General features: G+C 38.2%; 1 protein-coding gene across 3 annotated transcripts in view; it reads left to right on the top strand.

Annotated features, from left to right (window-relative positions):
* The window catches only part of ALG9 (ALG9 alpha-1,2-mannosyltransferase), a 90,956-nt gene that overhangs the window by 38,984 nt on the left and 25,329 nt on the right, over nt 1-26,643 (top strand). For all 3 annotated transcript variants that reach the window (XM_076002504.1, XM_012749550.3, XM_076002505.1), the window contains one exon: nt 26,358-26,488. In XM_076002504.1, coding sequence (XP_075858619.1) covers nt 26,358-26,488 — 131 coding nt within the window. The remainder of the gene's footprint in view (nt 1-26,357; nt 26,489-26,643) is intronic.

Genomic DNA, 26,643 nt, shown 5'->3' with positions numbered 1-26,643 from the left:
CATTTGATACTTATAAAATCTTTGATCATGAAAAAGATGAGGGCAATAATGACAGTGGTCCCCTAGGGACCCTCAGAATTCATGAGTGAGATTCTTATTGTATGAGCTTTAGCTATAAGCTGTGAAAATGGACATCTTGAAGATATATCTTTGGTCTCTTGAGAGACCTAGTCTCCTGAGAAGGTAAGATATGCATTTCTACCACATGACTGTGTTAGAGCTTCATTCTTTTAACTTAAGGCTCTAATTCCTGTTACAAGGAAAATACCCTTGGCCAGGGGTATTTGTAAACCGTTATTGGGTGTTTTTATTTTAGCTGCAGATACTCTCTGGAGAGCAGGCTTTAATACACAGGGATCACTAAGGGTACGCTGGACAAAAGGGTGAGAGAGGACACCACAATAAGGGGTGTTATAAACTCAGAGTGATGTTATCAGGGCTGTGCTCTGGGGAGGAGAAGCATGGGGTTTAAAAAGAGCCTGGGCTTTGGAGTCAAGGAGACCTGCATTCAGATCATAGCCCTTTGTTTACGTTGATGACGTTGGGCAAATTAGTTAACTTCCCTGCTAAGCTAATTTTAATTTCTATCTATAAAATGGTACCTACTCTGAAATTATGAGATTCTATAATACATCTCTCTGTCATATTTAGCATAGTACCTGGTCCATAGATTCTCCCACAATTGTTCTTAATCTGATAATGGTATGTCATATAGATTAGAGGTAAAGGAACTCTTAAGGCAGGTGTCCTCAAACTACAGCCCGCAGACCACATGAGGGTATTTTTGCACATTTGTTTTTTTACTTCAAAATAAGATATGTTCAGTGTGCATAGGAATTTGTTCATAGTTTTTTTTTAAACTATAGTCCGGCCCTCCAATGGTCTGAGGGACAGTAAACTGGCCCCCTGTTTAAAAAGTTTGAGGACCCCTGCTTTAAGGTGATTTATAATCTGCCTGAATCTGTCTCTCTCTCCTTACTTATATTGTTTTCTGAACAGGTTATCATTCCAGTCTGTCTAGATTCATCATTGCCTTTTCCACCCAGTGACTTTGCTTATGTTGATGCCTGTGCCTGGACTACCCTCATCTCCCTTCTTACACTATCAAAATTCTCTTCCTCTTTGAGTCCAACTATTTAAGTCCATATTGAGCAGTCCATTTATTTTTGTTTTATGTTATTTAAATTTTTTGATATGTATGTCATATCTTTGCCCGTTAGAAGTGCGAATACTATGAAGAGAATGACTGTACCTTGTTTGTTTTGTATTCACCATAGCATCTAGGATAGTGTCATATACCTATTAGTTAGCCTTTGCATGCTTTCTCAGTGGATAATGAGTATTCATTATTATTGGGATAATGATGTTTAGAGAAAGCTGGCTAGAAAATCTATGGTGGACTTTTGCACATTTCTTAGGCTTCGGTCACTAGTTGTCTCTGGTTTTCCATATTCTCTGTTACCACACATTGTTAAATTTGATTAACCACTTTGGTATGAGCGTCAACTATAGTTGATAGCCACTGATGAACGCGTACAGCCCAGCGTCGACTATAGTCGATAGCCACAGGTGAATGTGCACAGCGACTTTAGCCAGCAGCCATGATATGACTTTTCTAATTTTTCATTTATCAAAATAAAATTGTGAACATTTAAAAATAATGTAATGAAAACATATATGTATATGTTACCTGTTGTGATTTACATTACAAGTAAAGCTGCCTGTAAAGTAAAACAAGCTTTCAGTGCTTTAAAGCTTTCCTCATCACACAAGAACAACACGGATTCGTCGTCAATGCACAGCACAAACTATCGTGCGGACTATGAGTGCCGGCTGTGGGCAAGGTTTCGCAGCCGGTGAGCGCTGTACCCAAGTGGTTAACTAACTCTCTATGAGCTTTACCCAAAAGATTTTTCCGAATGCCAATAGGAGTCACTAAAATGCCAGCTGATAAGAGAAGGAACAAACAAGTGAGATGTGTCTGCTGGGTGTGTAGTGTCTGTCACTGTGGCTATCTATGTTCCTGAGGTTGAGAGTTTTCCTGCAGAGCTGTCTTTGTATTCCAGTTTCAGTGGATTTTCCTGCATGAAGGAAAGTGCCTGCCAAATCTAGTCCACTCACCTTTGGCCCTTTGGAAAGTAGCAGGGACATTTGATGGCTCGTTATTAATTCTGCATGAACTATGATTAGGAATTTATTTCTTTCGCTTAACTGTTGAAAAAGATATTTGTTTTCTTCTCATGATAAAAGTAATATATATTCATTGTATAAAATAATGAAAGCTATAGACAAAAAAAAAATAAACTATTATCTCACTACCCAAGCACTATTACCATTTTTGTGTTTTTTTCTTTCAGTTTTTTCCCCTTTGCATATATATGTATATTTGTGTATAAACAAAAATCTCAATTATGTTTAAAAAATTAATATGTTTAATTCTTTAAGAAAGGTGTTAAGGTCTTGTGGGATGGCTCACACCTGTGATCTCAGCATTTTGTTTTGTTTTGTTTTTTTTTGTTTTTTTTGAGACAGAGTCTTGCTTTGTTGCCCAGGCTAGAGTGAGTGCTGTGGCGTCAGCCTAGCTCACAGCAACCTCAAACTCCTAGGCTCAAGCAATCCTACTGCCTCAGCCTCCTGAGTAGCTGGGACTACAGGCATGCGCCACCATGCCCGCCTAATTTTTTCTATATACATTAGCTGGCCAATTAATTTCTTTGTATTTATAGTAGAGATGGGGTCTCACTCTTGCTCAGGCTGGTTTCGAACTCCTGACCTCGAGCAATCCGCCCACCTTGGCCTCCCAGAGTGCTAGGATTACAGTCGTGAGCCACCACGCCCGGCCAGTCTCAGCATTTTGGGAGGCCAAAGCAGGAGGATCTCTTGAGAGAAGAAGTTCAAGATCAGCCTGGGAAACATAGTGAGACCCTATTTCTACAAAGATAAAAATAAAAAAAATTAGCCATGTGTGGTTATACATACCTATAGTCCCAGCTACTTGGGAGGCTGAGGCAGGGGAGGATTGCTTGACCACAGGAGTTGGAGACTGCAGTGAGCTATGATTGCACCACTGTACTCAGCTTGGGTGACAGAGTGAGACTGTCTCAGGAAAAAAAAAAAAAAGGAAAAAAGAAATGATGCCAGAATCATGACTGTGATAGCCAAATAACTTTGCCTGATATATAGGAGCACATGTTGTCCTACACTAATGTTTGTTACTTTTGGTGTAAGTCCTGGTGTTTAGTCCAGGTTCATTTAAGAAGGCAAAATAATTATGTTCTCTATCTTTCTTGAGCATGCTAAATAGCATCATTATTTTTATCTGCCCTTTGGCTCTGAGCAACTGGTTTTAGCTAGCCTTTAGCTTCAATGCTAAGTGGTTCAATCTGTCCTCTGTTTTATTCTGCTTAGAAACTAGGAAAAATGTATGACCTCCTTTATTTCACTATCCTCCTTTACCTCTGGGTTTATCAAGAATTAGGAGTATTAGTAAAGGCTCTGTGGTTTGTACTATACTGTTATAACTATATTGCAGAAATAATTTTTTTTTTGAGACAGATTTTCACTCTATCGTGCCAGCTAGAGTGCAGTGGTGTTATTATAGCCTACTTACAACCTCAAACTCCTGGGTTCAAGGAATCCTCCTGCCTCAGCCTCCCAAGTAGCAGGGATTACAGGCATGTGACACTGCACCTGGCTAATTTTTCTATTTTTTTAGTAGAGATGGGGTTGTGCACTTACTCAGGCTGGTCTCCAGCTCCTGAGCTCAAGCTATCCTCCTGCCTTGGCCTCCCAGAGTGCTAGGATTACAAGTGCGAGCCACTGTGCCTGGCCAGAAATAATATTTTTTGTGCTGTGTATTCTTTCATAGTAGGTATTGAGTAGCTATTGAACATCCCATTTTTGGACAGGAAACATTTATAGTGGTTCATACCAAGATTTTCTGCCAGAATCAAGATCTGAATTTAGAAGATACATTCTGCATCCCCTCTTTAGTTCTGGACAAATGCAAACTTTTGTTCACTATTTCGTGGTGAATGGTATCCTTTCTACTCCAAACCTAGTGTGTGATTTGGGAGCTACTTAGTCAATGGATAGACTTTGGAGGAAAAAAACAACTCTTCAACAGGATGGCTAAAGAGAAAGTCTTTTCTCTGTCTTTGATTTCATGCTTAAGTAAACTTGCTGGAAGCTTGCCCATCTGTTATCTTTGAAAAAAAATAAATTGGTCATTAATTATTTTTTTCCCAAATAATAATACATTCAGTTCTACTATAACATGGTATAAAATCATTGTGTAGTAAAGCCACAAGGTTTATGGGGATAATGGGGTTGGGAACATAATTCTTAAAAACTTTGTTAGTGGCACATTATGAAAAAAGAGATACGAACCTATTAAGATGGTAGTACAGTTTACCTATATTAAATGGTTAAAAGAACATAACTACCACAATAAATATGGCAGTTTACCTTGAAGAAAACCTGAAGTTTGCTTGTGGAGTGGTGTTGGAAAAGCTGCAGCTTGTGGAATAGTGAAAGGATAATCTGAAATATGACAAAGGTAGATGGATGGGTGTGACATATAACACCGTGCTTTGAGGAAGCTGATAGATATTTGAATGTGTGCTTGTAGGTACTTTGTGTACTCTTCCCTGACTGGTTCCGCTGAGCCAGTTTTCTGCATTCAGCTAGTGTTTCTTGTGGATTAAATAACACAGAATCAAATGCAAAAATTAAATTATGCTCAGAATGTTCCCCAGTATATCCAAAATGTTGGAACAAATTTGTGCTTTCAGGACAAGTATTAAACAGAACTGTCTATATATTCAGTCAAGGTTTTCTTTATCTCATTCTTCTTTATCCTTGCTTTTCCCATTTAACCAATAGAAAGAATTGTGGATTTGGAAGAGAACTTAAGACATAAGAGTCTATGATCTCTTCATTTTATGGGTAAAGGAACTGAGGCTGAGAGAGATTGTAACCTGACAAAGGTTAGCCCTAGCATAAGAAGCTTAGTTTCAGGATTTTCCAATATTCTTTTTGCACCTTCTCTTTCTTGCATAGGTTTTTATCTGCTAGTTAATTATTCTTTGTTGTTACAAGGCTGAATAGACATTACGTAGCTGAGCATTACTTTTTTTTTTTTTTGTATAGTTCATTTCACAGCTAGTTCAATTTTATTTTTTATAAAATTGTCTCAGTTGTCAGTTAGTTGATTAATTGAACAAACATTTCTGATCATTTTAACATATATAAATATGCACTGAGCATTAGAAATTAAAAATACACACACAGACACAAACATACACACACAAGATCCCCTGTTTTTGTAGAGGTTGCAGTCTAGAGGGGTTTTTAGACTTTTTTTTTCAGGATCTTATGAGGGTACAAACATTTTGGTTACATTTTATGTCTTTGCCTCACCCAAGCGAGGATTAGAGGCATGCTGCCATTCCCCTCTACAATGCTCACCGCATCCAATAGTTGTGAGTTTACCACCCGCCCAACTCCCTAATCCCTGGAGAATATTACTACTGTGTGAGCACCATAGTGTTAATCAATCAGTACCAATTTGATGGCGAGGACATGTGGAGCCTATTCTTCTGATCTTGTGATACCCACTTCGGATAATGGGCTCAAGCTCTATCCAGGAAAATATAAGAGGTGCTAGGTCACTGTGGTTTCTTATAATTGAGTAATATTCCATTGTATACATATACCAAATTTTAATAATCCACTCATGAATCAACAGGCACTTCAGTTGTTTCCACATCCTTGCAATAGTGAATTGTGCTACCATAAACATTCAGGTGCAGGTGTCTTTATTATAGAATGTCTTTTGCTCTTTTGGGTAGATGCCTAGTAGTTGAGCATTACTTTTTTTAAAAGTTACTTTCCATTTCTAGAGCTCTGTTTAAAGTAGCAGGTACTTTAATAGTAAATATTGTGTTTATCAATAAATATAAATTATTAGTGTTTCCCATGTTTTGCTTTCTTTTCTTTTTTTTTCTTTCTCTCTCATTTCATCCATTCTCCTTCCCTCTTTGAAAGTCTTTATTGGTGGAGAAAATAAATTGCACTACCAGTCTTGAGTATCAAAGCAAGCAGATTCAAATTGCTGTAATATATGGTATTATATAATTGCAATATAATTATATTGCAATCTATCAAAAATTTAATTGAAGACTGTTCAAAATAATTTTTTAAAATTAATTCCCTAGGATCCATTATGTTGACATTTAGAAATTAATTGATGTCACTATAATCCATAATGATTGACCAAAAGTTTTTACCTGTGAGATTACATTTTTTACAGTGCACTAAATTTTTACCTGTGAGTTTAAAGACTTAATCAACAAATATGTATTCAGCGAGGCTACATGGGGACAGAAAAACTGTAAGTCTGTGCCTCTGGTTGACAACTACTTTTTTGAATGTAACTGGAACATATCTTAAAGAGGAAATGAAAAGCCAGAAAAATACTTGAGATCTTTCCCTTTCATATGTTTCCTCCCAGGCCCCAATGTTCTTATTTCAATAAAGTGAATATCATAGGGAAATATTGATGATTGGCAGCATGATGTAGTGGCAAGGGCACTAACTAGGAATTAGGTGAGTCTGAGATTCTTTTCTAGAATCAAGTGAAGTGTCTTTTCTTTTTAAATGACTGCGAATTTCAAGACCTTGGAAATTTCTTTGCATCTCTTTCCAATTTGCTATAACTACACCTGAAATCCATATGGAGTGCTTATATTTCAATTTATCCCATTACCTGTTTTCCAGTAACATATTTTATGGTGGTAAAGTTTACCTTGAGGCATGCTTCCTAGGTGATGGGATCTCATGACCAGAAATGGAAGTCTACATGCTGCTTTTGTCCCAGAGGAGATGAATAGCTGTTAGAGGCTTACTCTGTGCTGTATCATGCTCCCTGAGCGTGATGCTGAGGTTTGAGAGTTAGATGATGTCACTGCAGACTCTAACCCTGGCAAAGTTGCTGTAACACCTAATGAGGAAATCTGTGACAATATTTATTACTGCCCATCTTTCCACAGCTCACTCCTCCCCTGACAAAATGCACACTTTTTATTATTGGCATCTTGAGCTCTGTTTCAAGCCTTTTTTAAAATTTGAGACCATGTATTTTTATTTACATCTGGGGTGGTATTAAATTGTCATCCTTAATGTATGTTTATTGATAAGATGTGAACAGTGTGGTGTTGATGATTAATAAATTAGCTTGAATTCACCCACCATTACCTTTTTTTCTTTTGGTGTAGATGTGCTCATTTGTTCTTCTCCAAAGCTTGTAGTGGGTTGAAACTGAAAGAAGTCACATTTCTTTCAAAATGAGTCTTAAATGCTTGTGTTTTACAAAATTTTAAATTAAGGCATATTTTTAGCTTCGACAGCTGGTTGATATGTAGCCTGTGACTAATGAAATGAAACACATTTTTGTTTCACGATCATGTGTTAATGTCACCCTACAATTTTGTTATTTTTGATGCAAGAAAGAATGATTAAATCTCAAGAAACAACAAAAAAAATGAGATCTTTGGTTACACTTTAAGGCAAATTTAAATCTAGTCTTTAGTCTTTTGATTTTTGAATTGTAGATGATGTGGTTATGGATAATGGTCTTAGACTTTGCAGTGAGATATTGATAAAATTAAGAAAAGAAATTGTTCTTTCTGATTCTAGTTCAACTCATGTTACTTTAGCCTTTAGACCTAAGGGGCAGTAGACACTTGGTGTTGCTGGGCATTTAAATTGAGAAATCTCAAACTAAAAATAGTCACAGTTAAGCAATATATATAGCATGATCCAGATTTTGTTAGGAAAAATCAATATCTGTAAAGAAAAAGATCTGGGATATACATTAACAGGTTGATGGCAATTTTCTTTATGTAGGAGAATTATAAGTGATTTTTCAGAGTACTTTTTTCATATATTTTTTATAATAAATCATGTTTTACTTTCATCATTAAAATATAAATAACCATGTTAGGGGCTACAGATAGCATGGTTATGAAATCTTTTAAACCACTACCAGGGAAATCTGTGGTGTACTTTACAAACAGTAGGCATCATGTTGTCAGTTGACCTCAAGTTTCCCTTCTTTGAGCATAAGAACTTTCAATTCGAAATTGGGAAATAAGTTTTCAATTAAGTAATTTTTGCCTCTTAGCCTTCTGGCCTCCTCTTAATTAAGTCATTTCAATCATTATATTTAGGACTCCCTTTGCTGCTCTTTTGTAAACTAGATCTTAATTGCCTCAAAGAAATAGGTGTGGTTTACCTATTTATAAACTCTGAGGAAAATTTTTTTAGAAACCTAGAATTAAAGAGGATGCTGCAATGGGTAAGGCAAATAGACTATGTTAAACCCTTCCAGGCAGGAGGGGAGTTACAAAATTAAATAAAAATTTAAATTAATTCACCAATTATTAAAGTTTGCTTAAAAAGCCTGTCTGTCCATCCAGTAATCTTGCTGGAGACTACCCATTGGCAGGGGTAATCCCAACAGTCCTGAATTACTGGCTCAAGAAGATAGTGATCTGTAATCTTATCAGTACAATGATGTTCATCTCCCATCTTTAGTCATCTTTTTCATTCTTAATCATTTTTTAGTGTTTCTTATTCTGTTTATTGGTTCATTCATCTACATTGATACAGCTTTTTATTGTACCTAACTATATGCTGAAAATACAAAGGTGACAGAAAGCATAGTCTCCTATCATTTAAGAATTAAAAGTCCCTCAGGCCAGGCATGGTTGCTTACACCTGTAATCCTAGCACTCTGGGAGGCCAAGGCGGGAAGATCACTTGAGGTTAGGAGTTCAAGACCAGCCTGAGCAAGAGTGAGACCCTGTTTTTGCTAAAAATAGAAAAATGGTGGTGCTACTTGGGAGGCTGAGAGGCAGGAGGATCACTTGGGTCTAGGAGTTTGAGGTTGCTGTGAGCTAGGCTGACGCCAAAACACTCTAGCTCGGGCAACAAAGTGAGACCCTGTCTCAAAAAAAAAAATTGAATGAAATTTAAAAAGTCCCTAACAAGAAAAAAAGGAAAAAAAAATATGAGGGAAAAAGAAATAAAAAGAAATAGAAACAATGTAGGAAGCAGAAAAAAATTTGTTACTTCTATAATCTATTCTCTGATAGAGTAAAAGTTTGGGGTTCATAAAACAAAAACATATACTTTTAAAAGGGATGAATGAGGAAATAAGAGCTTCTAGACATTAAAAATAAGATAATGGAGATTTCTCATATCAGTAGAATTATTAGAGTGTGGTCATTCAATAATAATACAAAACAAATCAGACCATAATATAAAAGCAAAAACAGAAATAAAAAATAAGAAAAGGATCCAGAAATCTGAGGATCCAGAATCCAGCTAATAGGAAGTCCAGAAAAAGAAAAGATAAAATGGAGGAGAGAAGATTTCCAAAGAAATCATGTGGAAAAATTACCTAGAACAGAAAGACATCAGTTTTCAGATTGAAAGAGCCCATAAAATGTCCCTGAAATGATCCATACTGTATGTATCAAGTACCAAAAGTAGTGAGTGTGCATTACTGTTTGATCATTGAAAAATCAAAAGCCACCAGGAGAGGCCGGGCGCTGTGGCTCACGCCTGTAATCCTAGCTCTTGGGAGGCCGAGGCGGGCGGATTGCTCAAGGTCAGGAGTTCAAAACCAGCCTGAGCAAGAGCGAGACCCCGTCTCTACTATAAATAGAAAGAAATTAATTGGCCAACTGATATATATATAAAAAAAAAAATTAGCCGGGCATGGTGGCGCATGCCTGTAGTCCCAGCTACTCGGGAGGCTGAGGCAGGAGGATCGCTTGAGCCCAGGAGTTTGAGGTTGCTGTGAGCTAGGCTGACGCCACGGCACTCACTCTAGCCTGGACAACAAAGTGAGACTCTGTCTCAAAAAAAAGAAAAAAAAAAAAAAAAAAAAAAAGCCACCAGGAGAGAAAGCTGAAAGACTTGTGAATAGTTGCCTCTGGGAAGCTGGACCAGGGAATAAAAAGGGTACTGCTGTTTTTGATAATAAGCTTCTTGTAATACTTAAATTTTTAACTCTGTGCGTATATTATTTTGATAAGCCTAAAGAGGAATTTTAAAAAGGACATAAATCTTGCCCTGAGAATCTAGTAGTGAGAGAGAGTCTTAAAATGTTATTCAATAGTGTAATGAGTGCCATAATATACTGTGAGAGCACAGAGAATGTAGGAGAATGTAGGAGCTTCACATAAGAGGTGGCATAGGATCTGGGTCTTAAAGGATGATTAAGAGTTCTCTGACAGAGGAATGGGAAATTGACATTCTCATCAAATGGAACAGCATGTGCAAAGGCTTGAAGTATGAAAGAATATTGAGTGTTTAGGGGCAATTAAACGGTTTGAGGTTTCTGGATCTTAGTTAATTGGGCAGAAGCATTTTTCATTTCTTGCCCTTCCTGTTAACATTTGTTCTCACATATTTATGTATGTGACTGTGTTTTCTGCTAAATTATACATTTGTTTAAGGACAAGGGTTCATGTCTTTGTCATTAATATTTGAAACTTCCATAGTACCTAATATAGGGCTTATATGTAGCAGGTGATTTTTAAAAATTTAACTAAAATACTCAAATAGGACCAGGCGCGGTAGCTTACGCCTGTAATCCTAGCACTCTGGGAGGCCGAGGCGGGCGGATTGCTCGAGGTCAGGAGTTCGAAACCAGCCTGAACAAGAGCGAGACCCCGTCTCTACTATAAATAGAAAGAAATTAATTGGCCAACTAATATATATATAGAAAAAATTAGCCAAGCGTGGTGGCATATGCCTGTAGTCCCAGCTACTCGGGAGGCTGAGGCAGGAGGATTGCTTGAGCCCAGGAGTTTGAGGTTGCTGTGAGCTAGGCTGATGCCACGGCACTCTAAACCGGGCAACAGAGTGAGACTCTGTCTAAAAAAAAAAAAAATCCATTTACTCTTAGCAAATATATAATAGTGTAACCAATCATCAATTATCTGTGTTAATAGAATAGTACATATATAACCCCTATTCCTTAATTTATTTTGCTACTAAGACTTCAGTATGAGGAGATATTTTATGATTTCACAGAATTCATAAAAATCAAATAAATTAACAGAATTGCCTATTTTCACCCAACATAGGAATGACCATAAAATTAGTCACCTTCTCCAGTCCTTTTCCCCTACTTATCTTTTCCCCACATTTCAAGTCAGAAGCAAGACATAATTCATAGTTTAATGGAAATGCTAACCTGGGTAGAGCTTTATCTATTGAATTTACATTCTTTTGAATGGGTGATGAAAATAACTGTGAGAAGGTATGGCTTAAAAAGACATTCCTGGCTGGGCATGGTGGCTCATACCTGTATCCTAGCACTCTGGGAGGCAGAGGCAGGAAGATCACTTGAGCTCAGGAGTTCAAGACCAGCCTGAGCAAGAGCAAAACCCTATCTCTACTAAAAAAAATAGAAAGAAAATAGCTGGATAACTAAAATATATAGATAAAAAATTAGCTGGGCATAGTGGTGCATGCCTATACTCTCAGCTACTTGGGAGGCTGAGGCAGTAGGATTGCTTGAGCCCAGGAGTCTGAGGTTGCTGTGAGCTAGACTTACGCCATGACACTTTAACCCGGGCAACAGAGTGAGGCTCTGTCTCAAAAAAAAAAAAGACATTTCCTCTTCTTAGATTGCAAAATGTATACATGGAACTGGTAATAATATCAACTAACAGATCAGTTAAGCAGAGAAATTACAATAGCAAAAGATTTTTTAAGCATATTTTGCCAACTCTGGATCATTGAAAATTGAATTTCCACTACTGTTTATTTGTGCTTTGGTATAATGGCTTTATTCTATTGGCTGAATGCCATTTAAAGTTTATGTACCTAGGCCAGGCACAGTGGCTCACGCCTGTAATCCTAGCACTTTGGGAGGTCAAGTTAGGAGGATCATTTGAGGCCAGGAATTACAGACCAGGCTGGGCAATGTATTGAGACCCCATCTATTCAAAAAATAAGAATAATTGGCCAGGCGTGGTGGCATGTGCCTGTAGTCCCAGCTACCTGGAAGGTTGAGAGGGGAGGATCATGAGGCAAGGAGTTGGAGGCTGCAGTGAGCTGTGAGGATGCCACTGTACTCTCAGAGCAAGACCCTGTCTCTATAACAATTAAAATTAAAAATAAATCAAAAAGTTTATGCATCTAATATTGTCTATCTTAGGTAGTAAACTCCTAAAGGGCAGGTATCTATCCATGTGTTTGTCTTCCTCTAGTGCCCTTTTAAATTATAATGACAACATAAAACCCTTGAAGACAAAATGGAAATTTTTTACAAAAATGACTTTTTGTATACATACCTCAGCTCTAAAGCAGAAATTCTCTAAAAGTTGTATAATTTATTTTTCTTTTGTTTCTTAATTTAGTACTTAGGCCTTTTTTAATGATGGTAGTGATTAGTGACTTTAGTCATAAATGCTAATGAATTTCATTCTATATTACAGATGCATTCTTAAAATATTTTATATAAACTGGTATCTTTAAAGTCAGATTTACAGAAGAAACCCCTGAGTTTTGTGTGAAACAAGTGAAGCAATCTCCCATGATTTCTCAGTTTTCCAAATCTGCACTTTTATATATAAAGCAGGAGGTTTGTTTATATTGAGATATATTGTTATGAACCAAGAGATATCATCCAGATAGGGCTTCACTGAGTTGCAGCACCACCAGCCTGGATGTTCACCCCCATGTACTGATTTCACAAGGAGGGCAAATAGCTTCATTTCACGTGATACTTCTAATCCATTAGTAGTGGCTTACTGGAGACTCCAGGGTTGAAAAGCTTGATGAGATTGAATCCAGACTAGTGTAAGAGTGCAACAATTGATTAGTGATGTCTAACATGAGCAGTGAAAAGGGAGACAACTGTCAGAGCTTTCTGTATTTATCATCACCCAACTTCAGGATAGACCAATGTGGTAATTCTAGGCTTTGTAGGTAAGTCATGTAACCTACTCCCAAATCATACCTTTTATATCAATAAAGTTGAGGAAGCTCTGTAAAATTTTATATTATAATTTTTTAGTCATGCAAGCGCACACAATTTTTCTAACCCTCTCTGTATTTAACAATGATAATATCTTGGCTTTAAATAGCTCCTTGACATCAACAAATTAAGAAGTGAATGATCTTATTTTGCCTTTGCCATTTGTGACATGTATGTATCTTCAAATATGTTCAGTGCTAGAAGTAAGACAGACTTTCTTTTTTCTTTGGGGCATGATCATAGCTCACTGCAAGCTCAAACTCGGGCTCAAGTGATCCTCCTTCCTCAGCCTCCTGAGTAGCTGGGACAACAGGTGTGCGCCACCACACTCAGCTAATTTTTCTATTTTTTTGTAGTGACTGGGTCTCACTATGTTTCTTAGGCTAGTCTTGAATTCCTGCCTTCAAGTGATCATCCTGCCTTGACCTCCCAAAATGCTAGGATTACAGTTGTTAGCCATGACGCCTGGCCCTGATGTAGACTTTCTATTAATAATTGTCCAAGTCTTGGCAATGTAAAAAGCAGATCCTGTGCATTTGTTACCTCCAGTGAGGAGCTGTCTTTTAAGATGGAAATATATCTAAGGGTGAGCAACAGCAGTTTAGAGGAGAGTAGAATCAACAATGTGGAGTATATTTATAATTGTGATGAAATTATTTTCTCCACAGTGATCCTTTCTTAGAGTCGAGAGGAATTGTAGTGGTTTGTAGTCTAAACCTTTTTGGAGAGATGGTAAAATCTCTGAGGCTAGGTTAAGTGACTTCTCTAAATCACAGAGCTAGAAGCAGAGTATTTAGAGATCCCATTTCTTGATGCAAATGGAAATGTTAGCTAGATTTAAATAAGACGAGCACTTAGTTAGAGGTAGGGTATACAAAGCATTCTGCTTTTCTATCGATGTCATTTTGGAGTTAGCTCCTTTAAATACTTGTTTGTTTTCTGGTTGCTTTCTGATGTAATCCATATCCATCTCAAAAACCCACATCAGGTGTTGAAGCAATGTGATTTCTACTCAGTGCTCTGAATGTCAAAACTGAAGAAACTCAATGAAGCGAGGGAAACAGTGGAAATAACTGTGACTCTCTTAAGGTAGCCAAGTGCTTTGTCATCTAAATAGTGACGCGCATGAGTGGATGAACAAGATTCCCACTGTCCCTACCTACTATCCAGCAAAACCACAGCCAAGGGAACGGGCTTGGCAGAATCAGAGAGGAAAGAAGACCCTGTTGAACTTGACTGTAGTCTGGCACAGTGAAGAGACGTGAGAAGTGTAGAAAGGTGGGCAGCCCTGAGGGGTGGGGGTGAGCCAGAAGGGGCTTTGGCTTCTGGCCCCACTCTGGGGACCTTGCCGGGTGGAGAATTTGACTGGGGCATTACACCTGTCAAATAGTAACGCAGGTGTTGTTAGTCAAGCTCTAGGAGGACAGAAACCTCCTGTGGAGCAGAAAGGCAAAAGGCTCACTTGGTCTTGATTTTCAGTGTGAATACAGACTGTGAAAATGGGACTTCATAGAAAAATAATAATTCATTTTCAGATATGGTAGGGCAGTGGTCCCCAACCTTTTTGGCACTAGGGACTAGTTACATGGAAGACAATTTTTCAACTGGGGGTGGGGTGTTGGGGGAGGGAGGCAGAGCTCAGGCAGTGATACCAACGAATGGAGAGTGGCTGTAAATACAGTAAATACACATGAAGCTTTCCTTGCTCCCCTGCTACTCACTTCCTGCTGTGCACCCCCCTTCCTAAGTTTCATGGAAGACAATTTTTCCAGCGGGGGTTAGTGGGGAGCTCTGCGGCCCAGTCCCTAAGAGGCCATGGACCAGTACTGGTTGATGGCCCAGAGGTTGGGGACCACAGTGGTAGGGCATATGCAGTAGGGTTTCCTTTTACATTTGTGTTTTTTATAAATAAAAAATTGTAACTAAAATGGACTCTAAAGATATCTTCTCAGGGCCGGGCGTGGTGACTCTTGCCTGTTATCCTAGGACTCTGGGAGGCTGAGGTGGGTGGATCGTTTGAGCTCAGGAGTTTGAGACCAGCCTGAGCAAGAACAAGACCCCGTATCTACTAAAAAACATAGTAAGACATTAGCTGGACAACTAATATATATATATATATATATATATATAATTAGCCAGACATGGTGGCGCATGCCTGTAGTCCCAGCTCCTTGGGAGATTGAGGCAGGAGGATCGCTTGAGCCCAGGAGTCTGAGGTTGCTGCGAGCTAGGCTGACGCCATGGCACTCTAGCCCTGTCAACAGAATGAGACTCTGTCTCAAAAAAAAAAAAAAAAAAAAAAGGAAGATATCTTTGAGAGAACTTCTTTATATGCAGAAAGTTCTGGAAGGTTACTGAACTAGACTGGCATATCCATTTGGAATTTGTGTTAATGCTGTGGTTTCATGTGTCTCCCAAAGTTCGTGTTGGGAACTTAATCCCCACTGTGGCAGTGTTTGGAGGTGGGGCCTCATGGGGGCTCTCCCCTCATGAATGGGTTAACGTCATTATCACAGGAGTGGGTTCCTTATAAAAGGATGAGTTCAGCCGTCTCTTGCTCTCTCCTGCCCTCTCTTTGCCTTCACTATGGCATGACACAGTGTGAAAGCCCTTACCGAATGCTAGCACCTTGGTCTTGGATTTCTTAGCTTCCAGAACTGTGAGGAAATAAATTCCTGTTTTTTATAAGTTACCTAGTTTTAGGCATTCTGTTATACCTTAATCTGTTCACAGCAGAGAATAGATTAAGACAGTTGCTCTTTTTTTTTTTTTTTTTTTGAGACAGAGTCTCGCTTTGTTGCCCAGGCTAGAGTGAGTGCCGTGGAGTCAGCCTAGCTCACAGCAACCTCAAACTCCTGGGCTCAAGCAATCCTACTGCCTCAGCCTCCTGACTAGCTGGGACTACAGGCATGCGCCACCATGCCCGGCTAATTTTTTCTATATATATTAGTTGGCCAATTAATTTCTTTCTATTTATAGTAGAGACGGGGTGTCACTCTTGCTCAGGCTGGTTTCGAACTCCTGACTTTGAGCAATCCGCCCGCCTCAGCCTCCCAGAGTGCTAGGATTACAGGAGTGAGCCACCGCACCCGGCCCAAGACAGTTAGTTACTCTTAAAAGTGATTCTTGTATTTATTTTCTGTTCCCTTTGGGTTCTCTAACCCTCTTTCCAGTAGGAGAATACTCATAAATCTGAATGGAGTTGTGTATTCTGATCACAGTAGTGAAATCCAGGAATAATTGTTTAAATTGATATCTATAGGTAACTCACATACTTTAATTTCCCATTCTGTGGACTAGCCAAGTTAAGTCAAATCTTATTTGGTGAATTTTCTAGGCTTCCTCACAAGTAGTAATCAATTTGGTGGAGCTTGAAAGCATTTTGCTATTTAGAGATATTTAGTAGATTTATTATAGTATGATTTGATCTTTATTGGATGATATTATGGAGGAAACAGATTGTCCTCCAGGGGCTAGAAACCTAGGGAAGAAATTCTTAACACTTATAGATAGCTGATCCTAGTTTTTAACAGCTTGCTATTTGAAGTTGTCCAGCATCCTGGTACAGCTGGTAACCATTCTTCCCTTCCACAAATACTTTTTGACTGCCTGAGATATGCCAGGTACCATACCAGGCATGAGGGATACAGTGCTAATTAAGACAGACTCAATCCCTACCTTCACAGAGATGATATGCTCAGCTATAAGAAGGCCTGGACCTTGCCTACAGTTGCTCACAGGAATATGAGGGAACATGATGACTTAGAATTTATTGTGTGTTTGGAAACAAGACATTCTGAATGCTGTTTAAAAGTTAAGTATTAACTTAATAGCATATGTCAGCAATTGTTGTGGTTGGATAGCCTCAGTTATGACCAAATTTTACTTAGCTGTGGGCAAAGTGTCTAAACATTTTTTTTCAGCTTTAAAACTCCCACTTGCTTTGGAGGTTACAGGACAATTATTTTGATTGATCTCTCAAATTGTCCCCTTGGATTCTTAGAGGATTCTCTACTACAGTTGTTTACCAGAGAATTTTCAGTGGCATTTGAGAAATAAGATCTGTCTTATATGTGGAGATGATTTCTCTGTGATATTCCCTGAACTTCATGTTAGCCCTTGCCAGAGATCTCTATTTTTACAGCTACGTGCGTCATTGTCATTTCCAGCTGATAGACGCCTGAATGCAACTTCACATCCTTCCTGTCTTAGGACTTGTGGGGCTTGACTCAGGCAGCTGAATAGACAGCAGGGAAGGTCACTGAGAATAGGAGGATGGGCTGTTAGTTCTTTCCTTGTCCCCACACAGCATTCTAAGCTTCGATAAATTTATTTGGTACACTGTTAAACCCACTCCTCTTGTTACCTTTTCTCTGTCTTCAGACTCCTTATGGTCTTTCTGTGGCATTTGAAATCTACACTGATTTTCCAAAACTGTGTGCTTTTTTGATTCTTCTCCTGCATCCTCTAATGATTCCTTCTGTCCCTTGCTTCTTGAAGCATTTGTCCGTTCTGCCCAGCACTACAGGTGTCTTTTTTTTTTTTTTTTTTTTTTTTTTTTTTTTTTTTTGAGACAGAGTTTCGCTTTGTTGTCCAGGCTAGAGTGAGTGCCGTGGCGTCAGCCTAGCTCACAGCAACCTCAAACTCCTGGGCTTGAGTGATCCTTCTGCCTCAGCCTCCCGAGTAGCTGGGACTACAGGCATGCGCCACCATGCCCGGCTAATTTTTTATATATATATCAGTTGGCCAATTAATTTCTTTCTATTTATAGTAGAGACGGGGTCTCGCTCTTGCTCAGGCTGGTTTTGAACTCCTGACCTTGAGCAATCCGCCCGCCTCGGCCTCCCAAGAGCTAGGATTACAGGCGTGAGCCACAGCGCCCGGCCACTACAGGTGTCTTACTGAGCTTTATCTGTGGCCTTCTGCTCCTCTCTGGGTTCATTTCTTCTCTCTCTTCTACCCTATCACCTTTTCTTCCTTCCTTCATTTCCTTTCACTTTTTTTCATGCATTCTTGTACATTTGTTAAATAGACATTTATTTAGCAGCTACTATATGTTTTGGACTACTAGATTTTTGAAATAACAGGAGTAAATGAAATAGACGTAGTCGCAGCTTTTATAGACATTACAATGAATTTCCCAATTCATAGATTATATTAATAATTGTGAAATATTTTGAGAAGTACTGGTTGCTTTGAGAACATGTAATTTGGGAACCTGTCTTAGTTTAAGTGGTCAGTGAAGTTATTTCTTTCTTTCTTTCTTTTTTTTTTTTTTGAGACAAAGTCTCACTGTGTTGCCCAGGCTAGAGTGCCATGGCGTCAGCCTAGCTCACAGCAACCTCAAACTCCTAGGCTCAAGCGATCCTCCTGCCTCAGCCTCCCAAGTAGCTGGGACTACAGGCATGTGCCACCATGCCCGCCTGATTTTTTCTATATATATATCAGTTGGCTAATTAATTTCTTTCTATTTATAGTAGAGACGGGGTCTCCCTCTTGCTCAGGCTAGTTTCGAACTCCTGACCTAGAGCAATCCTCCAGCCTCGGCCTCCCAGAGTGCTAGGATTACAGGCGTGAGCCACCGCGCCTGGCCTTAGTGAAGTTATTTCTTAAGGAAATAATTTTTAACAGAAATCTGAAGGATGAGTAGTAATTTATAAGGTGGCAGCAGGGAGTGTTCCAAGCAGTAGGAACAGAAAAACAATTCTCTGACTCTCAGTATTCTAGACACAGTAGCCTTCTTTCAGTTATAGTCATGTGTAGTATAACGATGTTTAGGTCAACAACAAACAGTATGATGGTTCCATAAGATTATAATGGCCATACTATGTAGGTCTGTTGTAGTAGGCTGAACTATCTAGGTTTGTGTAAGTACAAAATCAATGCTGCATAAGGACAAAATCGCCTAAGGTCACATTTCTCAGGATGTACCACCCCAACCCTAGTAGTTAAGGGACACATGACTGCACTTGAATACACCTGCTTCTTCCCACCTCATTAAGTGAAAGGCGAAACTTATCATCTTTCCTCAATCTCACCCAAACTGATTCTTCACTGTGATCTCCTCTTCCCTCCCCATTCCTTCCCCAGATTAGAAATTTTGGTGGTGTTGATTTCCTTTGAAGTAGACCTGAGATTTGCTCTTTTTGTTCCGTCATTCTCACTGAGGGCATTATCCCTTCACAACTGAATACTACATTAATAATTGGAGTCCTTGCTTTCCAGCTTTTTCTCCACTGCTTCCTTGTCCCACCTTCCCCAGTATAGACCTCTCTTTTTAAGACCCAGTTTTTATCATCTGACTCCTTGACTGAAAAACCAAGAGTAGATCCCTATTGCATAAAATCCAGATTCTCCTCCTTTGGGCCCTCCATTATCAATTCTCAGATTCTTTCTCTCTGGTTTTGTTTCTCAACATATACCTGTTGGGACAGGCAAATATTCCTCCCATTCCCCCTGTAAACCATGGTTATTTCTGCCTTTTACCCTCTGTTTTCTCTTTAATTTTTATTACTATCTCCAAGAAATCTTTTTCACTACTGTAGTCCCCAGTGATCCCTTCCTCTCTAAACTCTGATTACTCTTATACTAACACTTTCTGTATTTCATAAATGCTAATGCCACTTCCTGACCTTTAGGTTAAGAACAGGGACATGTCTTATAGCAATTTTATATATTCTTATTTAGGATTCACCAAATAGGTATTTAATAAATGCTTTGAGGATGCCCAGAAGATTCATTTTGATATCATTTAGTGGATGCTGCTAATTCATTACTAATCAGGAACTGTGAGTGGTTAATGTATCGTAATCTCCTGTATGTTGGATTTAACTTGAATTGACAATAGATACCAACCTAGGTGTCCAACAAGACTAATTCATTTTAATTGGCTCTAATGTTCCAGAGGTCTTTGCTAGCAGTTGAAGTCTCACATTTTATAGAACTAGTCAAGGATTCCTTCTAATATTCCAGCTATTTGTATAGTCCTTTTGATCTGCAAGTTTTATTTAATCATCTCATTTAATTCTCATTACAGCTTTTTGTGTAAGTGGCATTATCTTTATTTTACAGAAGAAGAAACTTAAATGAGTATGGGTTACCCAGTTAGTTTGTGGTAGAGCCCCGACCTGAATCTAGGCTTGCTGTTTTCTCACGACTTTATTTCTTCTTTAATGAAGAACCTGCTCTTGATCAGACCTCACCATTTTCTGCTGGAGGCCTTTGTCTTTGTTTGTTTTAGTTATTTATCAGCTGCTTTCTGGAGAGGATGTAAAAGAGATTTTTTTAATGGATTAGTATTTCAATTAATATGATTTTGCATTGGTATCTTTCTAAGACCTTTACTTTAAATGGCATTTGCTTACTGATGATGTGATAGGTAAAGCCTAAGATGACTGTTATAGTTGGATATTAATTAGTTACACATCTCTGTGTGTGCCTCACCAGAAAAAACCAGGCTGAGGTCAAATATTGAAATGTCAAACTGAAGGCTCTCTAACTGAAGGAGATCTAAGCATGAGACCATGTGATTCTCTGTCTCTTGCTGGTTCTGTTTGATTACAGAGACATGGCACTTGTTTCATGTTCTTACAATCCTTGGGAGCTACAGAGTGGGTGTTCAGACCAAAAAGGCTACTTCCTGAAGTGTTTATGCAAAGGATCATTTTTAGAGAGTTATGTGGAATGGAATTGGGTCTGACGTCAATTCTCAGTGCGCTTTCTCTTCCCTGGAGGAATAGGCCATATGTAGAGACAGATGTGAGACTGAAATCTTTTTTACATATAAATAATGCTGGGAGAGAATGAGAACATTGCTGTGAGATGGAGGTTAGGGAAGAACAGAGTTTACTGTATGCCAGAGATGACCAGTTTGTTCTTATATGCACTTTAAAAAAATTGTCAATCATGTATAACCTATAAGCCTAAATCTGTACAAAATATAAATGTACGGTAGGTTAATAATAATAGAGCAAGTATCTGCATAACCACTACCCAGGTCAAATAATAAAACATTGCCAGCACCCAGAAGACCCCCAGTAATTCCTTTTGATCATTACCCACAACCCCTTTTGGAAGGAGTCTCCTTACTTCTATGGCAATAATTTTCTTGTTTTTCTCTGTAGATTTACCATTTTTACGTGCATCCCTAAGTGATTTAGGTTAGTTTTGCCTGAATCATACTGCATTTATTCTTTTGTGTCTTGATCCTTTCACTTAACATTTTGTTTGTAATAATCACACGTTATTGCATGTAGCTATACTTTATTTTTCTTATTAGTGTATAGCATTTTATTGTATGACTTTACCACATTTATTTATTATTTCACTGTTGATGGATGTTTTTGGTTGTTTCTAGTCTGGGCCAACTACAAATAATACCACTTTGTACATTCTTGAACTTATCTTTGGGGGCAGGTATTTCTGTTGGATATACATTAGTTGAACCATATGAGATTACCATTTGTGTGGGTCAAACATCAAATATTAGTGATTTGATCACCAATATTAGTGATTTGATCACTAATCATCAAATATTAGTGATTTGGCTCAATCTAATCCCTAGGAGTAGAATTGTTGCATCATAGGATATAAATATGTTCAATTATAATAGATCATGCCAAATAGTTTTCTGAAGATCTTGTACCAACTTAATCTCCTGAAAACAATGTATAATTGTTCTACGTTCTGGTCAATGCTTGATATTGTAATTTCTCATTGTGGTTTTAATTTGCATTTCCTGGTTACTAATGAGGTTTTAAGCACTTTTTCATTTGTTTGAGCCATTGATTTCTTCTTGTGAAGTACCTATTCTAAGTCATTTGCCCATTCTTCTATTGGGTGGTTTATTTTTGTCTCTGTTAGCAGGAGTTCTAGATATATTCTAGATCTGAATCCTTCATGGGTAAATGTGTCTTCTCCCATTCTACAGCTCAGCTTTTCACTCTCTTAAATGGTGTTTTTCTGGCTGAGCGCAGTGGCTTACGCCTGTAATCCCAGCACTTTGATAGGCCGAGGCAGGAGGATCATTTGAGCCCAAGAGTTCAGCCTGAGCAATATAGTGAGACCCCATCTCTACAAAAAAAATTTAGAAATTAGTCAGGGTGGTGGCACATGCCTATAGTCCACCTACTTGGGAGACTGAGGCAGGATGATAATGTGAGCTCAGGGGTTCACCACTGCACTCAAGCCCAGGCAACAGAGTGAGACCCTCTCTCAGAAAAAGGTGTCTTTGGATGAACAGGTATTCTAAGTTTTAATGTAGTCAAATGTATCCATCATTTCTTTTTATAGTTGATGTTTTTTGTATGTTGTCTAAAAAATCTTTTACCCTAAGATCTTGAAGATAATCTTCTATATTATCTTCTAGAGCATTATTGTTTTGCTTTTCACTTTTAGGTCTATAATCCATCTGAAGTTGATTTTTGCATGTGGAGTAAAGTTGAGGTCCAATTTTATTTTTCCACCTAATGGATATCCAGTTGTCCTAGGACCAGTTAGGGAAAAGACCATCTGCTGCTTTGTAGTGTTCTGTTATAACTCAGGGTCTATATGTGCCTGCATTTGTTCTAGGCTCTCTGTTCTATTTCATTGGTCTGTTGATCTAGTCTCATACTAGTACTTCACTGTCTTAATTACTGTAGCTTCATGGTTCTTTTTGTTCTTTTTTTAAGAGTTCCTCGGCTATTCTTATCCTGTATTTCCATGTATATTTTAGAATCAGCTTGTCAAGTTTCATAAATTTGTTGGGATTTTGATTGGGATTATATTTAATCTATCAATCAATTCATTTAGAATTGACATCCTTACTATTGTAAGTTTTTCATCTAGGAATAAGGTATATCACTCCATTAATAAGGTCTACTTTATTGTCTTTCAAAAAATGTTTTGAGATAAAATTCACCATTTCAGTGATTTTTGTTATTGAGGCAAAATATACATAACAAAATTTGCCAATTAAACCGTTTTAAAGTTTATAGTTCAGTGGCTTTTAGAACTTTCAAAATGTGTAATTCTCACCAATATCTAATTTTAGAACGTTTTTATTCTCCCCCGCCTAAAAAAAAGCCCCATACCCATTAAGCAGTCACCCCCCAAGTCCCTAGCAACCTCTGCTTTCTGTTCTGGAGGATTTGCCTATTCTGAACATTTCATATAAATGGAATCCTATAATATATGGCCTTTGGTGTCTCGCTTCTTTCAGTTACACCAATGTTTTTAAGGTTCATCTATGGCGTAACATGTATCAGAACTTTATTCCTTTTTTGGCCAAATGCTATTCTATTGTATGACTATACCACATTTTAATTATATGGATATTATATGGATATAATTATATGGATATTATAAATGTATCAGTTGATGGACATTTGTTAATAAAATTCTATAATTTTTATAGGGTACTCTTTTATTTTTCATTATATTTATTCCAAGGTAAATGTTTTCAAAGCTTGTAAATTATATTTTTATAAAATTTCATTTTGTTTACTGCTGTTAAATAAGACTATATGATGGCCAGGTGTGGTGGCTCACGCCTGTAATCCTAGCTCTCTGGGAGGCCGAGGTGGGCAGATCGTTTGAGCTCAGGAGTTCAAAACCAACCTGAGCAAGAGGGAGACCCCGTCTCTACTATAAATAGAAAGAAATTAATTGGCCAACTAAAAATATATAGAAAAAATTAGCCGGGCATGGTGGTGCATGCCTGTAGTCCTAGCTACTCGAGAGGCTGAGGCAGGAGGATTGCTTGAGCCCAGGAGTTTGAGGTTGCTGTGAGCGAGGCTGACGCCACGGCACCCACTCTAGCCTGGGCAACAAAGTGAGACTCTGTCTCAAAAAAAAAAAAAAAAAAAAAGACAATGATTTTAATGTATCCTATAAGTCTAAAGTTTCATAAAATCTCTTAAAAATTCTAAAAATGTATCTACAGATTCTTTTGGACTTTATATATACCAGTCATATCATTACAATGAATGAATTTTGTTTCTCTCCATTTCTTCTTCCATCTTTTTCTTTATTTTATCTTACCCTGCTGACTAGAACCGCTAGTACTGTTGAATCTCTTGTAATGTTGAACAAAGTAGTGATAGCAAGTAGCTTTGACTTATTCCTGATCCAAAAGGAAAAGCTTTTAATTACTTTACCATTAAATGCGAGATTTGCTATAGATCTACACATGTTTCAAATGACTTTGTGTAGCTGAAGCCTGATAATCTAAGAGAACTCTTTTGTTTTAATTTTTAAGAAACAATTAGATGAGCCTCCTAAGAGTACTTTGCCTCTTATTCAGTCATTTTTGGCAATCTTGAGGTATAACTTTTGAAGTCACATTGACCTGTTTCCAAATATAGCTCTGCTATATACTCATGTGATTTTGGTCAGGGCTGTAAATCCTTTTAGGGTAGAAACTATGTCTTATTTGTTTCATTCTGTATCCTTAACTCTAACTTAATGCATAGTACATTATAGAGGCTTAATATGTGTATATTGAAAAAAATGAAGTTATTTAATTTATCTGAGTCTTGACTTCCTCATTTATAAAATAGGGGTAATAATTCCTTATAGGCTTTGTTATGATGATTTTTAAAATAATATGTATAACATAGTTGGCATGTAAAAAGCATTGAAAATTTCTTTCTCTTGAGATTTATTTTTCTTTAACTGAAAAATAAATATTAATGATCTGTTTTTCATCTCTGGGTTTTATGTAACTTCATAGAAACTTGTGTCTTTTTTTCATATATTTTAAAGAAGTTAAACATTTTTTATTTTTGAGACAGCATCTTGCTCTATTGCCCAAGGCTAATGTGCAGTGGCATGATCCTAGCTCACTGTAACCTCAAACTTCTGGGCACAACTGATCCTCCTGCCTCAGCCTCCTGAGTAGCTAGGACTACAGGCACCTGTCTCCAGATCCAGCTAATTTTTTTCATGTTTTGTAGAGATGGGGTCTTCCTATTGCCCATGTTAGTCTTGAATTCCTGCCCTCAACTGGTCTTCCCACCCCAGCCTCCCAAAGTGCTAGGATTATAGATGTGAGCCACAGCTCCCAGCCTAAAACTATTGAAAATTAAAAAGGCTGGCCAGGCATGATCTCTTGAGCATGTAATCCTAGCACTTTGGGAAGCTGAGGTGGGAGGATTGCTTAAATTCAGAAGTTCAAGACCAGCCTGAGCAAGAGCGAGACTCTGTTTCTACTAAAAACATGCCACCCGGGCATGGTGGCGCATGCCTGTAGTCCTAACTACTTGGGAGGCGAGGCAGGAGGATCGCTTGAGCCCAGGAATTTGAGGTTGCTGTCAGCTAGGGTGACGCCACAGCATCTAGCCTGGGCAACAGAGCAAGATTCTTGTCTCAAAAAAAAAAAAAAAAAATTTAAAAGGCTTAGAAATTTTCCCTATGGCTGCAAAATATTCTGATGACTTGAGATGAGAGGGAAAGTGTGACTGTAGTTTAAAATGAGCTTTTTAACTGCAGAAGGATCCTACAGATTGTGTATCATGTTCCACTGAATTAATCAATTTTGTGAGAAGCACAGTACTAATATGGTTTTATTTATTTATTTGTTTATTTCTTAACCTACTCTCCAGAAAACCAACGTGGTTTTGAATGGAATGTATTAATAGTCTCCTATGAGCACCTGTAATGTTCTGGTGTATCCATGTTATGAGCAACTGGATGACTCTAGTTTTGTTAATACTATATATCTTTTGTAATCTTCTTCATTCCTGCAGTTCTGGTATCTCATTTTTACTGAACTTTTGCTGCAGGGAGTCTCTGTCAATTCTGTTGAATTTTTGAAAGAGATGATATGCATGATATTTCTGTACCACCTGTGGGGAATAGTGTAGCCTCCTGTGGCTTTGTCTAGAGAGTCCGGGGCATCCTCACACATTAGCGTCTGTGTTTGTCATGCCCTTTCAGATTCTGGAAAAAGAGGCAATATGCTGGAGGGGAGTAATAGTGAGCAGAAGATAGGTTTTCCAGAGGTAGCCTGTGGACTCATGGAGGCTTCTGAAGTGTCTTAACTCTTAAGAAAGACTTAGGGACTCAAACTAGAGTCAGACCACCCAAAGCTTACGGATATGTTTGGCCGAATGAGTGTAAACCCCGCTGCCCCAGTAGCATAGATAACACTCTCACACTCTTATCTGAGTGGAAAGAGCACAGGCAACATGTCAAAGGACTTAGATATTGGTTTCTCTAAAACCCTGTGGGAATTCTTAAGATTGCAATTGATGTTCCCTACCCTGAAGGACCTTCACAATTACTAATGAAGAGTTGGATTTCTCCATTTCAGATCAACATCAGTAAATGCCATTATTTAGTGGATTTGGATACCATGAGAGAAACACCCTTGGAGCCAAACTATTCATCCAATAGAGAAGAATGGATCAGCTTGGCCTACAGACCATTCCTTGATGCTTCTAGGTATGTAGTTTAATCCTATGAGATGTACTAGGGCTAGTAAAGGTGAACATTAGATTATTGGATTGAATAACTTCTAGTCCTGGGCTGATGCTAGTAACCATCATTTTCTTTTTATGTGGGCCCAACACATCCTCTGTTTTTCTCCAATTTCCTAA

This window comes from Microcebus murinus, chromosome 4 (assembly GCF_040939455.1).
Source record: "Microcebus murinus isolate Inina chromosome 4, M.murinus_Inina_mat1.0, whole genome shotgun sequence".
NCBI classification, from domain to species: Eukaryota; Metazoa; Chordata; class Mammalia; order Primates; family Cheirogaleidae; genus Microcebus; species Microcebus murinus.
The sequence above is the reverse complement of the archived record's forward strand: the minus strand, read 5'-3'. Positions and strand labels throughout refer to the sequence as shown.